This window comes from Stenella coeruleoalba (assembly GCF_951394435.1).
Source record: "Stenella coeruleoalba genome assembly, chromosome: 20".
NCBI classification, from domain to species: domain Eukaryota; kingdom Metazoa; phylum Chordata; class Mammalia; order Artiodactyla; family Delphinidae; genus Stenella; species Stenella coeruleoalba.
Genome location: NC_137166.1, coordinates 15,102,704 through 15,116,649, shown reverse-complemented (window position 1 = coordinate 15,116,649; position 13,946 = coordinate 15,102,704). Strand labels below are relative to the sequence as shown.

General features: G+C 41.4%; 1 protein-coding gene across 1 annotated transcript in view; it reads left to right on the top strand.

The window, feature by feature from the left end:
* Nucleotides 1–13,946, top strand: part of PMFBP1 (polyamine modulated factor 1 binding protein 1) — a 119,127-nt gene that overhangs the window by 79,699 nt on the left and 25,482 nt on the right. The window contains exons 6-7 of the mRNA XM_079908019.1: nt 4,356–4,511; nt 13,410–13,652. Of these exons, the coding sequence (XP_079764145.1) occupies nt 4,356–4,511; nt 13,410–13,652 (399 nt within the window). The remainder of the gene's footprint in view (nt 1–4,355; nt 4,512–13,409; nt 13,653–13,946) is intronic.

The following is a 13,946-nucleotide window of genomic DNA, read 5'->3' as shown; positions in this document are numbered from 1 at the left end:
GGTAATTTCCCAAAGATGATGAATTTTATGGTATTGTTGGTGGACTCCAGTATTACTCTCGAAAGTGCCACCAAGCTTTCTTGTTCAAGTGCCAAATCCTGGGAAATGCTGCCATCTTGAATCTTGGTAATGCTTCTAGGGCCTGAGAGTGCTACTGAATCACAAGCTTCAGTTTAAGATCAGCTCCCCACAAGAAGCAGCATGAGACTATCTGTCAGTATTTTGAAGCCTAGAGCAAAATTTCTTCCTGGCTTTTGAAATACATGTTCAAGAAGGCATGCTCTTTGAAAAAAGACCCTTTAATCAGTACAGAAAATTTGCTTCAGTAAATAACCTATTTTCCAATCACTATCATGCGTCTGGTAGCAACTGTAGCCTCAGCACTCACCATTTTGCCTGTGGTTGGTAGCTGCTGCACATGTCACGTGACTTCAAATCGAGTGACCAGGTTCCACCCCCATATAAGCAAAACTGGGTACAGGCACACATCATTGTATTGAGCTTCACTTTATTGCACTCCACAAATATTACACTTTTTACAAATTGAAGGTTTGTGGCAACCCTATGTTGAGCAAGTCTATCGACACCATTTTCTTTTTTAACATCTTTATTGGAATATAATTGCTTTACAATGGTGTGTTAGTTTCTGCTGTATAACAAAGCGAATCAGTTACACATATACATATGTTCCCATATCTCTTCCCTCTTGCGTCTCCCTGCCTCCCATCCTCCCTATCCCACCCCTCTAGGTGGTCACAGAGCACCAAGCTGATCTCCCTGTGCTATGCGGCTGCTTCCCACTAGCTATCTATTTTACGTTTGGTAGTGTATATATGTATCGACGCCATTTTCAATAGCATTTGCTCACTGTGTGTCTCTGTGTCACATTTTGGTAATTCTTGCACTATTTCAAACTTTTTCATTATTATATTTGTTATGGTGATCTTTGATCAGTGACCTTTTTAAAATTTTTATTGGAGTATAGTTGCTTTACAATGTTGTTAATCAGTGATCTTTGATGTTACTTTTGCAAAAAGATTGCGACTCACTAAAGGTTCAGATGATGGTTACCATTTTTTAGCAATAAAGTATTTTTAAATTAAGGTATGTAATTTTTTAGCTATAATGCTTTTGCAAACTTAATAGACTACAGTATAGTGAAAACATAACTTCTATATGCACTGGGAAACCAGAAAATTTGTGTGACTTGATTTACTATGATATTTGCTTTATCTCAGTGGTCTGGAAGCACACCCACAACATTGTCGAGGTAATGCCTGTATCTAAGTGCACAGCTTATGTAAGTGAAACTCACCTAGCAGTGGAGGCTTGTGATTTCGGCCGTTGTTGAAGACTTCAGATCTAGGACAGGATCAGATGGTGCCTGAGGGTCAGCATTAGACTCTCAGTTCTTCTCATGCCCCAGTACTGGTTACAGAGCTTTGAATGATGAAATGTCAGATTAAATCAATTCCTACTGCATATTGATACTCAAAAGGCATCTGCCTGGAATTTAGCGTTCATAAAGTACATAAGATTAGAAATAGTGTACAGTGACCTCTGTGCACAATATTAGCAAGAAATTAAGTTTACTGGAACCTCAGAAACACTTGCCTTTATGGAGTTCTGAGGTGAGCACAGCCTCTTCTTACAACTACCTACAGTAAAAATAATACATGGTTCATGGAAATCACCTTATTACTCTCCCAGGGTTTTCATTCTGTTCTGATGAATAAAAACCCTTGTGTAATTTGGCCTTCAGGAGTGAATGGTTAGGTTCTGATTTCAAAAGCAAATTTCATTTGACATCCAGCAAAATACATTTGTTATTCAACTGGTTTAGGGCATCCTCAAAGAAAGGATTATTTATTCCAAACCTCAAAGAAATTGCCTCAGAGACTCTGAGTCAATGCTAATGTCCAAATTAGATGAGATCATCTACATTAAAGATCCAATTCTGAAACCCTAGTGGTGCAACAATATTGGGCTAGCAGGCCTACTGCTCAGGGGACATCTAAAACTAGAAGGAGTGGGCTTTCTTTTAATTGGCCTGAGAGAGAGGGCATTGAGCTTTTAACATAGAGAGGCTCAAGTTGTATATCACTGGTACTTTGTTAATAAGTCCTCAGTGTGCAACATATGCAACAATCTGGTGACATGGCCCTCACCTTAGGATGCATATATTCAGCATCAAGGCAAGAGTATAGGGCACTTGACACTTCCATAGAGTAGGCATTGTATTGTCACCTTATCTGCTCATAGATGCGAAAGACAGTCCTGTGGCAAGGGGGGAGGGGATCCCAAGGACCCCACTCCCGTGAGCCTCCATACTCTATTCCCAGTATGGCGGTTATGAGAAAAGGGATTTAAAGCACTAGAATCAAACTGCTGCTCCTTGTCAGGTCAAGGATTTTGTTTTCTATTTAGAGAACAGTGTCGGTACACCATTTTTTAGCTGCTCTACACATATTCTCTTAAGAGAGTCCCTGGTAATTGTCTTAATGGTAATTACATGCTTGGGGCAGTTGACATGCACTGTTATTTTTCAGAAAGTGGGGAACAAGGGACAGGAGCAAGAGAGGAAGAGGGAGAGTTTTGAGATAATGAAATGCTTTTAATGACAGAGCCACACCGTTAACCTAATTAAACTGTAAAGTGGTTTTAAAAAAATCCAGGTACTAAATGGAAATGAAGGCATAAATCAGCTGAGACAGCGGCACTTCTGGGAAACCTTCTGAATTCCGAATACTCTGACATTGCCGTGTAGGATTCTCGTGGTTATTCTCTGTCCACCCCACCTCCCCGGCCTTGTGCAGAGGTCTCTTAAACTGACCTGTCCAGTAGGCTTGATTTATGATGTCCATATCAGGTCTCCGGCTCCCCCAGGAGTGTGCGTTATATAGCTCATATATTTAAGAAGCCAGTGCAGTCAGTGGGACATGGTGGCAGAGCACTGGCTGCAGGGTCAGGAGAGCAGAGCTCTCCTCATTCTGCTGCTAACCACCTGTGGGACTTTGGACACTGTCACTTGGATCACTTTGCCATTTCTGTGCACTCATGGCTTCTGTGTGCTTTTGCACCTGCAACTCTCTTAGAAGAATTGCCCTTGGGCTTTTGGGTTCACTTTGCTCATAAGAGCAGAAAGCTGGAAGTCCTTGGGAGCTTACGTCCCATGAGGCAGCCCTTAGCCATTGACTGGCTGATGCTGAGGCTGACAGCCCAGCTTTCATTGCATCTAAGCAGGACAGACTCTGAGGTGTAACTTACACTCCGGAGTTTCCTGTGGAATTAGGCTGAAGCCACTCCCGCAAAACTTTGTCTGAAATTGTGCCCTTGCTCGGTTTCTTTCTCTTCCCTGTCCTGCTTCCCCCACCTCCTTGCTGATTTCTCTTGGGAGTGTTTCTTGAATAGATGCCATGAATCCTCACCAAAGAGGCTGCTCTGGGTAATTTAACATAAGCAAGCACCTACTATAAAAGCACCAGCCACAGTTCCAATATCTAAAACTTGGAGGTGGTAGTGCTTGCCCTCAAGAGCGTTACAAAAGGTTTGCACGGTGATAGGACTCAAGCACTGGACAGGTTCACAGAGGGCTTCTTGCTAATTTCTTTTTACACCGTTGTCACCCACAACACTGGGAGTGGAAGGTGGCGTCCTCTATGACAGGGCACCCACCCTCTTCCCACAGCTGTACACCCCCAAGCCCACCCAAGCCGCTATGCGCCCCATTCTCTATTTTGATCTTGATCACTAATTTCCATCTGACCTAGCAGTAATTAACAAATCTTTTTCTCTCATAATCAAAGACAGGGATCTTGTGCAATCAGCCCAGGGATTTTACTTTTATTCCCATTGGTGTACGTCTCCAAAGAAAAGCACTAGGTTTATAGGTGAGGGAGGTCTTCGGTTTAGTGGGTAGAAGGGAAAGTTAAGAGACTTTTCAGAAGCCACATCAACTCCATCACTGATTCACAGTAGTCTTGACAAGTCCATTTGACATCTCACTATGTTCATCTCATCAGTGACAGAGCCATTAATATTTATAGACAGTCCACTAGGTACCTGAAATTATTCTAGGCACTGACTTTCTCTTGAAAAGCAGGGGAAGCGTCTATGATGCACCCACAGTAGTGGGTGAAGATTAATTAATGTAAATAAGTAATTGTCTGAATAATGCAGAGCACCCGGACACCTCACAAATGGATACTGTGTAAACATTACGCTGGATGAGTAATGACAGCTAAGGGTTGATGGACAAATTTCCAGCAAATTTAAAGTCTCTGTCAACCAGTGAATGAAAGGAAGCATTTTCTTGATAGTTCATAATTGATGCTTTTGTTTTTCTGACTGCTGAGGCGGGGGAGAGAGACAGAGAAGTGAGCAGCCTGAACAGCAAGCTCTTGAGCCTGCAAGCTGACATCAAGAATCTACACGATGTCTGCAAGAGACAGGGGAAGACCCTGCAGGAGACTCAGCTCTGTGTGGAGGAGGAGATGATGGACAGCGGCCACGTAAGGGCTTCAACATCCGTTTCCCACCTCTGCCCCCTCCGCTTCCACCTCTGCCCCCTTGGGCAGGACCAATAATAGAAAGTTCTTCCACTGGTCATTCAAGAGCATTTATTGAGCAAGCAATGAGAAAGAATTAAACACACACACCCTAACACACACACACACACACACACACACACACACACACACAAATGCCATCCCTGCCCTCAGAATTTTTCCATCTAGCTATCTCCAAGGTCATCTACATCTGAGCCTCTGTCTTTTCCTTATCTGGCCTTTCACACCTGGCTTTGCAGCATCTGAGGCCCATTGCCCTGAAAAGACCAGATCATAGTTATATAAAGAGAGTAGCATCTCTTAATGGATTTTAGACAAACTTCTAAATCACCCATGAAATTAACAACCATCCCACTTGCTCCAAGGTGTCACTTCCTATCGGTGCAGCAGGAGCTCTTTATTGCCACACCTGCAGCTCTCTGCCTACAAGCTTTTCTTCTGGAAGCAAGAACCCAATCATAGGACAAGGTGAAGTACAGAAGAGTTAATACCCCTAGAAGCAGCCCTCAACCAATGACTGATGGGTAGATGGTTGATTAAATAACCTATCTCCCTTGCCCTATCTCACTGGAGATAACTCCAGGCATGCTCTTTGCTCTGTCCCAGAGTTCCTCAGTGGGGCCCAGCATCAGTTGCCCAACAGTGCTAACTAGGTTGGTAACACACCCTTTCACAGTTTCCTTCCCTGCCTTGTTCATTTCCCCGCTCCCCCTACCTGAGTTTCCTAAAATCACCTTCCACATAAGCTGCTACTTGACGTCTGGTTCCTTGCCATAGGACTTGCTTCCAGAGGTGCCCGAGCCAAGATAGTCAGTAACACCTGTCCTGAACAGGAGGACCTCCTGGCATGATCATCTTTCTTGAGACTGTGATTTTGAACTAATACTTATCCATAGCCTAGGCAGTTCATCAGCTGAGGCAACTTCATTTCACCCTGAGGTTTTCTCCCTGGGAAACTCTAGCTCTAAACTCTTTAAGCCAGCCTCTAAATTTTTCCACACAAGCTGGGGAGCCAGCTGGGAGATATTTTCCCATAGCTCTGTAAACACTTTGGGTTGCCAAGAACTCCTAACTTGCAGTCTTCATTTCTGCTTAGGGACTTGAGTCCTTGGCAAACATAAGGCAGGTACTTGTTGCACAGACCTGTTGTTAGACCTCCAAGTTAGCATCTTAGGTGCTGTGTAAACCATCACCATCATCTTCAACATTTGCAGTCAAGGACCTGGTCTCTCTTAATTGTGTCTGTTAGAGTTCTCCCAGGACTTACCACCTCCCTATAAGAACTACAAATTGTTCCTCTGCAATGCCCTAAAAATGCTAACAACAAAATAATTCTACCTTGTCTTACTGAGCACTACTGTCCTTTCTGTAGGAAGTCACAAATATAGAAAAATCCATTGGTTTTCCTAAATGGATCCCAGGAAGAATATTACCATAATTTATTTTCTTCCAACATTTTAAGATATTTTCACCATTGCTGTTGCAAGTTTATTTATTCCCCCAGTCAGGGAAAGCCATGTGGCAAATAAATGTACCTGGCAACTTGGAGGGAGAAAGGTATTGTCACATTTTTATTCTAATTGCCCAGAAGAAGGTCGAACAGCTTGAAGCAAGCTTTAAAACATGCTCTTTTTTCCCCAGCACTTAGTGCAGAATTTAAATTGCAGACTACGAATACAAATACACAATTAGATGTAGATGTAACACTCATCTACTCAGAAAATCATGCAAGATCTGCCTTCCACCAGGAAATATAATATGGGAACAAAGGGGGAACCCAAGACTTTCTGAAATTTTGACTAATATCTGACAAGGAGCTGGAGAAATAAGCAGGAGGTCATAGTTCAGGACACAGTTGTGTGAAAAAATCAAAATATTATATCAGATGTTATGTGTAACTAAAGGAGTGGCAGGCAGAGGGTAGGTGACCTTGTAAATCAAGAATACGTTGTGCTCCAGATCCCACGAACAGAGAGAGCTGTGCCTAGGGAAAACCAAGTGAGGTGCCTAGGGTACAAAAAGTGCCAACCCTGAGACTGAATGCCTCCTTTAAATTTGCACATCACTTGCCTCACTCTAGTCCCAACCCTGCTCATGTATCAAAAGTGCCTCCATTAAAGTGAAAGGAGAAAAGGACAACAGAGATATCATAGTAAAACGATGATGAAACCAGAAAAAGAACAGTTTCCCAGGCTCCTTTGGCCCCGGTGGTGGCATGGAGAGAATACCCTGATATTCAGTAGAGTTTGGATTGCCAAACTCATCTTTGCAGTGGACTGAGGAATTATTTTTAACAGAAAACTGTAAGAAATTTGATTTCTGCAGATAAAAGTAATTCATTGAATATATAAAGATTTAATACACTCGATGGAAATTATCACACAAAGATATCATTTTGAACGATTGGGAATAAAAAAACTTTAAGAGAAATTGCTAAATGCAATGTGGGATCTAGGATTGGCTCCTGGAACAGAAAAAAAAATAGTAGAAGAACTGATAAAATCCAAATAAACTATGTAGTATAGGTAATAGCAATTTACCAATGTTAACTTCCTAGTTGGACAAATGTACCATGGTTATGTAAAATGTTAACATTAGGGGAAGTTGAGTGAAGAGTATATGGGAACATTCTGTACTACTTTTGGAATTTTTCTGTAAATCTAAAAGTATTCCAAAATAAAGAGGGTTTTTTTTTTTTTAAGTGAATCTCTGGTAAATAGAGATCACTGATAAGAAAAATGTCTAAACCATGAAGATGTGTCCAGAAGAAATGGATGTCACTGAAACACACAGTTCTACACTCTACCAATATAAGAAAGTACAAGAAATGCAATTTGTAGAAGATATAAAAAGTAATAGGTGAACCTATCTAGTGATATAAGGCTAAACCAGGCTTACATGGGAAATATCTCACTTCCTACCTCAAAAATAGGGAAAGAAGTTCTGACAATGACTGGGAAAAGATGGGGCTTTTCCTCTTAAATGAAGAAAAATAAAAATTATCAGGGATTCAGTTTTCAGAGCAATGCTAACCTGAACAGAAGAGTCAGCGCAAACTAGGAGAGAGAATAAAATGGTTTAAAAGTATTTTGAAAAGCCGGCTTTAGGTAAAGCAGCAGGGCCTGATGACATACTTCGAAGAGAAGCAGCCGCACAGCACAGGGAGATCAGCTAGGTGGTTTGTGACCACCTAGAGGGGTGGGAGGGAGGGAGACGCAAGAGGGAAGAGATATGGGAACATATGTATATGTATAACTGATTCACTTTGTTATACAGCAGAAACTAACACACCATTGTAAAGCAATTATACTCCAATAAAGATGTAAAAAAAAAAATAAGACCCAACGCAGCCAAAATAAATAAATAAATAAAGAGTACTTAAGGAATTGGCCGGTGTTATTACATAGCTGCTAGCGATTATTTTTGAGAACTCAAGGGGATAAAGAAAGTCCCTGTAGACTGAAAAAGGGTAAATGCAGTGCTCATCTTTTTAAAAAGGGAAAAAGGACAATCCCGGTAATTATAGACCTGTCCGCTTAACTTCAATATCAGGGAAAATATAGAACTTAACATCAATCAATTAGCATCAACTTGAAAAGCACAAAGTATTGGGTGGAAACCAACATGAGTTTTCAAAAGACGAATCGTGCCAGGCCAATTAATTTTCTTCTGTGATCAAGTGGCCACACAGGCAAGGAGGGAGCAGTAGCTATAATCTCTTTGACCATAAGTAGGGCTGAAAAGTAGTCTAAATATGGCAACAGTTCCTACAGGTGGCCAAGTCTCTATCTTTTAAGACAACTGAGGCCTGGACAGAAATCTATCTGAGAAACACTGGTAGACCAGATGGCCTCCGGAATCACGTCCAACCCTGGATGGCCATTTTAGGAACTAATCTTACTTCCATGAGATTATTTCCAACTTGCTCATTTTCTCCAGATCTCAGTTTAAAGGTCAAAGCAGAATCTAGTAAAATATCTATGTCTTCACTCTAAAGAAAACTTTTTTAAAAAAGAAGACAAAGAAGCAGTAGAAAATGCATTGATGCCTTTGTGACACTGCTTTTTGGTACAAATGTAAGTGAAATTCAGGCTTAATCCATAGTGTGTCATTTTCTATTCATGTAGAATTAAGAAAATAATCTTTTGAATACTTAAGGATAAATAAGTAGAAATTTAATAGGTCTCAGATAAGTCTAGGCATTTCTCCAAGTCTTTGAAATTTGATTCCTAAGCCCATAGGTATCTACAGTGTGCAAATGTTTAATCCTCATCCAAGAAAACTCTAGTTTCTCTGCAGGTATGAGCAGTTCTTGGATCTTTATAAGCAGGCAAATTAGATCAGGTACTACCTTTGCCCTGTACTGAAAGATTTTAGCGAACTCTCATCATCTGGTTGGTCTCTTACATTACCTCAAACCAAAATTAAACCCAGAAGTTTTAACATGTCCTCTGAGGAAGAGATGATTAGCAGTTCCCCAGTATCACTGCCAGGTTACTAAGCTTTATACTAGGAAAGGACATTCTTTACCCACAGGAGGCTTTAAAGTCAAAGAACAATTATGAACACACCAAAGTATAGATGATGTACTTGGAGGGGAAGCCCTAAGGAAAGAGTTTGGCTTCTTTAAAAGAAGAGCATTTCTCTTATTCTTTTGGGTAATGAAATAAGGGGAAGCAGAGAAAGAATATAATGAGGAGACTAGTCAGTTTTCAACTGGGTCATACACATCCAGCAGTGGAGAGGCAGGTCCAAATCAATACTTGCACACAAGCACTAGAAGGACCAGGAATCCTGTTTCTTAATTTTCAGAGATCAAGTCACTGTCAACAAAGCCAAGAGAAACAGGATTGGAGCAAAATTTGGTAAGGATTTTATTGGGTATTAGCTTTACTAAAATAAGCCCTTCTGCAGTAACCATACACCAGATGTTCACTCCTTTGCTTTAGTTCTACCCACATTAAGTACTTATTCGCGACCATGTCTTTTTCCAATTAGCTCCCCACCCCACAGTTTACCTGTATAGACAGAGGACTTGGGCTCTTGAGAACCTCCCCCATATATGTTTCTGTGCATGCACACCTGAGCACACACACAGACACACACACACACACACACACCCCGCTTCCAAGTCCCTTCTCTCTGAACCTCATTCACAGATGAGTTGTAAGAATAGCACAATTCTTATCTTGAAAAGAATGAAAGCACTTAACTAAAAACATTTATTATAAACGTTGGCAATTGTAGCTACACAGAGTAAATACAAAATTCAGCTTTGTTTGGCCTAGGAAAGAATTCTCTCAGGCCAAGGGTTCAGCTTGTCTTTGCCTGGGATTTTTTTTGCCTGGTGACCATTGTGGTGCATTTTCTGTTTTCTCTTTCAGATTGAACTGACACAGTCAGCTGTTGTCTTTCTGGCTCTGAACTGGGCTGATCAGCCTCTCTGATCTTATCTGTGCTGTCTCCACCCACTCTCACTACAGAAGAGTTTCTCTCTTTTGGGTCCCAGCTCTTACTGAATTAATCTCTTTAACACTCCATCTCTCCAGTTACTCAGAGCAAAACCATGGAGTTATCCTGCCTTGTATGACCATTATCTCCCACCATCCCACATCTAACGCAGAAGCAAATCCTGTGGAGTCTACTTTCAAATATACATCTAAAATCCAGCCATCTCTCCCAACTCCTCCCTTGGTCCGTGCCGCTGTCACTTCTCACCTGGATTCTTGCAGTAGCCTCCACGCTGGTCTCCCTGCTTCTATCTTTGGCTCCCTACAGTTCATTTTCAGTCTAACAGCCAGTGTGTCCTTTGTGACATCTACAGGAGATCACATCACTTCTCTGCTCAGTACACTCCACTGGCCTTTCACCTCCCTAAAAGGAAAAGTTAAAATTTTCAGAAAGGCCTACATGGTCCTAGAGGACCTCACCTCCCTTTCCTTTCTCACCTCATCTGGTACTGTTCTCCCGCTTACTGTCTCTGCTCCAGCCAGAACAAAGTGGCTTCTCAAACACCACCAGGCACCTCCCACCTCCAGGCCTTAGCGCCTGCTGTTACCTCTCACTGGAGTGTTCCTGTTGTAGATTCCCACCAGGCTCCTTCCCTGCCTCCTCCAAGTCTGGACTCAGATGTCACCTTCTCAAAGCGATCTTCCATGAAAAGAAAATTAATTCAAAATTACAACTTCCTCCATCCTGGCATTCCTCATCTCCCTCCCCTGCTTTACTCTCCTCCACAGCACTTTTTCCTCTTAATAAACTACATAACTTACTTCTGTAATTTGCTGCCTCTCTCTCTCTCTCTCTCTCTCTCTCTCATTCCCTCTCTCTGTCTCTCTCTTCCTCCACACATTCCCCCCAGTAGATGCAAAATTCTTGAAGGCAGAGATTCTGTTTTATATACTTCTGTATCCCCATTGCCTAGTCGAGTGCTTGGCACATAGCTGGTATTCCCTTAATATTTGCTAAACAAATTAACTAAATGAAAATATATTCACACAATAGCTACCATGTTAATGTTCATAGCAGCATTACTCATAATAGAAACCGAAGCAATCCAGCTATCTATTAACTGGTGAACAGATAAACAAAATATGGTATATTCATACTATTCAGCAATAAAAATCAGTATTCAGAACAGAATCCTGATTCTTGCTACAGCCTGGATGAACCTCGAAAACATTATGCTAAGTGAAAGAAGCCAGACACAAAATATGACATATTATACAATTCCACTTATATGAAATGTCTGGAAAGGGCAAATTCATAGAGGCAGAAAACAGATTAGTGGTTGCCTGGAGCTGGGGTAGCAATGGGAGTGACAAATGGGCATGAGGGAATTTTCAAGGCGATGGAAACATTCCAAAACTGGATTGCAATCATGGTTGCCCAACTCTATAAACTTGCTACAAATCATTGAATTGTACACTTACAGTAGTTGAATTTTATGATATATAGAGAATACTTCAATAAAATGATTAAAAAAAGTTTATTTTAAAAAACTTTGAAATTACTCTGTTAATGAGGCCAAGGCCACAAGCTCAAATTCTTGGGAGCCAATGAGATTGCTTATTCTCTATTTTGTTTCTTTCTTTCCTTCAATACCTAGCTGTGTATGAATCTATAATCTAGGCCCTATAGGAGGAGACATAACCCCTGCCCTTTGGGAATTTATAATCTAATTAAAAGATAAGATGCACAGAGATCATTACAATGCAAGGCAGAATATGAAATGCCACATTAAGGACATGCCAGGAAAGTGTTAAGTAGGAAGACAATAAGCAGAGAAGGGCGCTAAGGAGGGCCTACAGGCCACCCTCTTCACCCCCCTCTCTTCCACATGTCACCATGTTACTGAAAGTGGGATCTGACTGCTCGCTACTCTAAAGCCAGTACTCGAGACGCAAGGTTGGTAAAAGGAAACTTTGCTTTATTTCAGAGGCTGGCAACTGGGGAGGAGGGCAGACTCACATCTAAAGGCTGACTCCCTCCACTGACAATCAGTGGGCAAGAGCTTTTAAAGCGGAGTTTCGGGGGTGTATATGTGGAGGGAGGGGGCTGCATGCAGAAACAGCACAGTCAGCCCTGACAGTCATCTTGAAATTGGTCATCGGTGGGTCTGATCAGCGTCATCTTGATTGTTTTAAGTACAGTTAATCTTCAGTTCCAGGGTGGGTTTGTTCCCATTTCTTTGAGCCCATTTCTCAGAATTGTGGCAGCTTATGTCATGGCTACAGTCTGGTCATCATGTAATTAACTTTTTTCACCTGGGGGTTTCAGTATCTACAAGACAGCTCAAGGGATATGGCTCAGAATATTATCTATAGCCCTTGAGGAGGAACTAAATGTCCTTGACTTTGTTTAATGACTAAACTATTATTAGTTGGTCTTGTTTGACTGCTTTACTTTGCTTCTGCATTTTCTCACTTCTCTGATTAAACTTATTCTTTGGCTAAAGTTTTTCTACAGACAAAAGGCAGGCAGAGCACATGGAGGGGAGGACCATAGGGTCCTGCTCCATTTCAACCAGGAATATTGGGCAAGAAAATATAGAAGCATCAGTGCAAAGATCTCAATCGTACTAGAATAAACAACTCAGGGTTGTGTCCTATTAGCAGAATACCTGATACAGTGTAGGTGTTCAACATATGCTTATTGAATGAATGAATGAAAATGTAGGTGGGGTGTGGCAGCATTTCAGGTTGATTGTAGACTGGCAGGGAGAGATCTCACACACACACATACACACGCGCACACACACACACACACACACACACACACACTCAGCATCTGCAAGGTCACATCTGCCTTCAGAAGGAGACAGAGTCAGTGCCCAGATGTGCCTGAACAATATCTCTGCCTCCCGTTTCCCAGCATTCCAGAAAGCTATTTCCCCAAGAGTTTGTCCTTTTATCTGGGCATTTTTAATAATGAAGTTTAGTCCAAGAACCATAACCAGAAATTCATTCCCTTCCAGGTCAATTGTGTTATCTTTATACGTGAAGACAAAACATAAGCATATTATCGAGTGTATCTTTATACTACTCTCTAGGTTCTTTATGTGAATGTTTTCTCTTCTGACCTACATAATAGGAATGGTAGATCTAAATAGTAGGAAGAAACTATGGTTTTTTCCTTCTTTTAAATCCTTCCCATAGAGTGGAAGTGCAAAGTGATGTTTAATTGTGAATAGAGTGAAGTGTTTAATAAGTGCTCTGGAGATGAAAAGATAAATGGATGGATAGATGGATGTGAATGGTTGAACAAATGAAAAAAATCAAAGAATGAATGCCTGCTTGGTGACAATCTAAAGCCTTTCTGTATATTTGATCTCAATTACAGGATAAGAAGCAAGTGTCAGCATTTGAGGAGTCACACATGGAGTTTGAGCCCAATAAACAGTGTCATCTGAGACAACTCCAACAGCTCAAGAAAAAGTTGCTGGCCCTTCAGCAAGAACTGGAGTTTCGCACCGAGGAGCTGCAGACTTCTTACTGTTCCCTCCTGCAGTATCAGTCCATCCTGGAGAAGGAGACTTCCGACCTGGTCATTCTCCACCATCACTGCAAGATGAAAGAAGATGAGGTATAGATAAAGTAACTATGGAAATGTCCCATATGCCCATGTACCTACAGAAATCAGGCCAAAGCTACTAGAAAGCAAGCGTTGGACTTAGAGAAGAGCTTCACAACATCTTGAGCAGGTTTTATCAACTTTCCCTCTTTAAGTCTTGATTTTTTTTGAAGCTGAACAGAGGGAACTAAACAGAATGGCATAATTGGGTGAAAGCTCCAGTATTAATGCACATGGGGTATGTGGTATGTGTGTACACGTGTGGGAGGTGTGTGTGTGCACGCACATATATGTGTATGGTGTGCA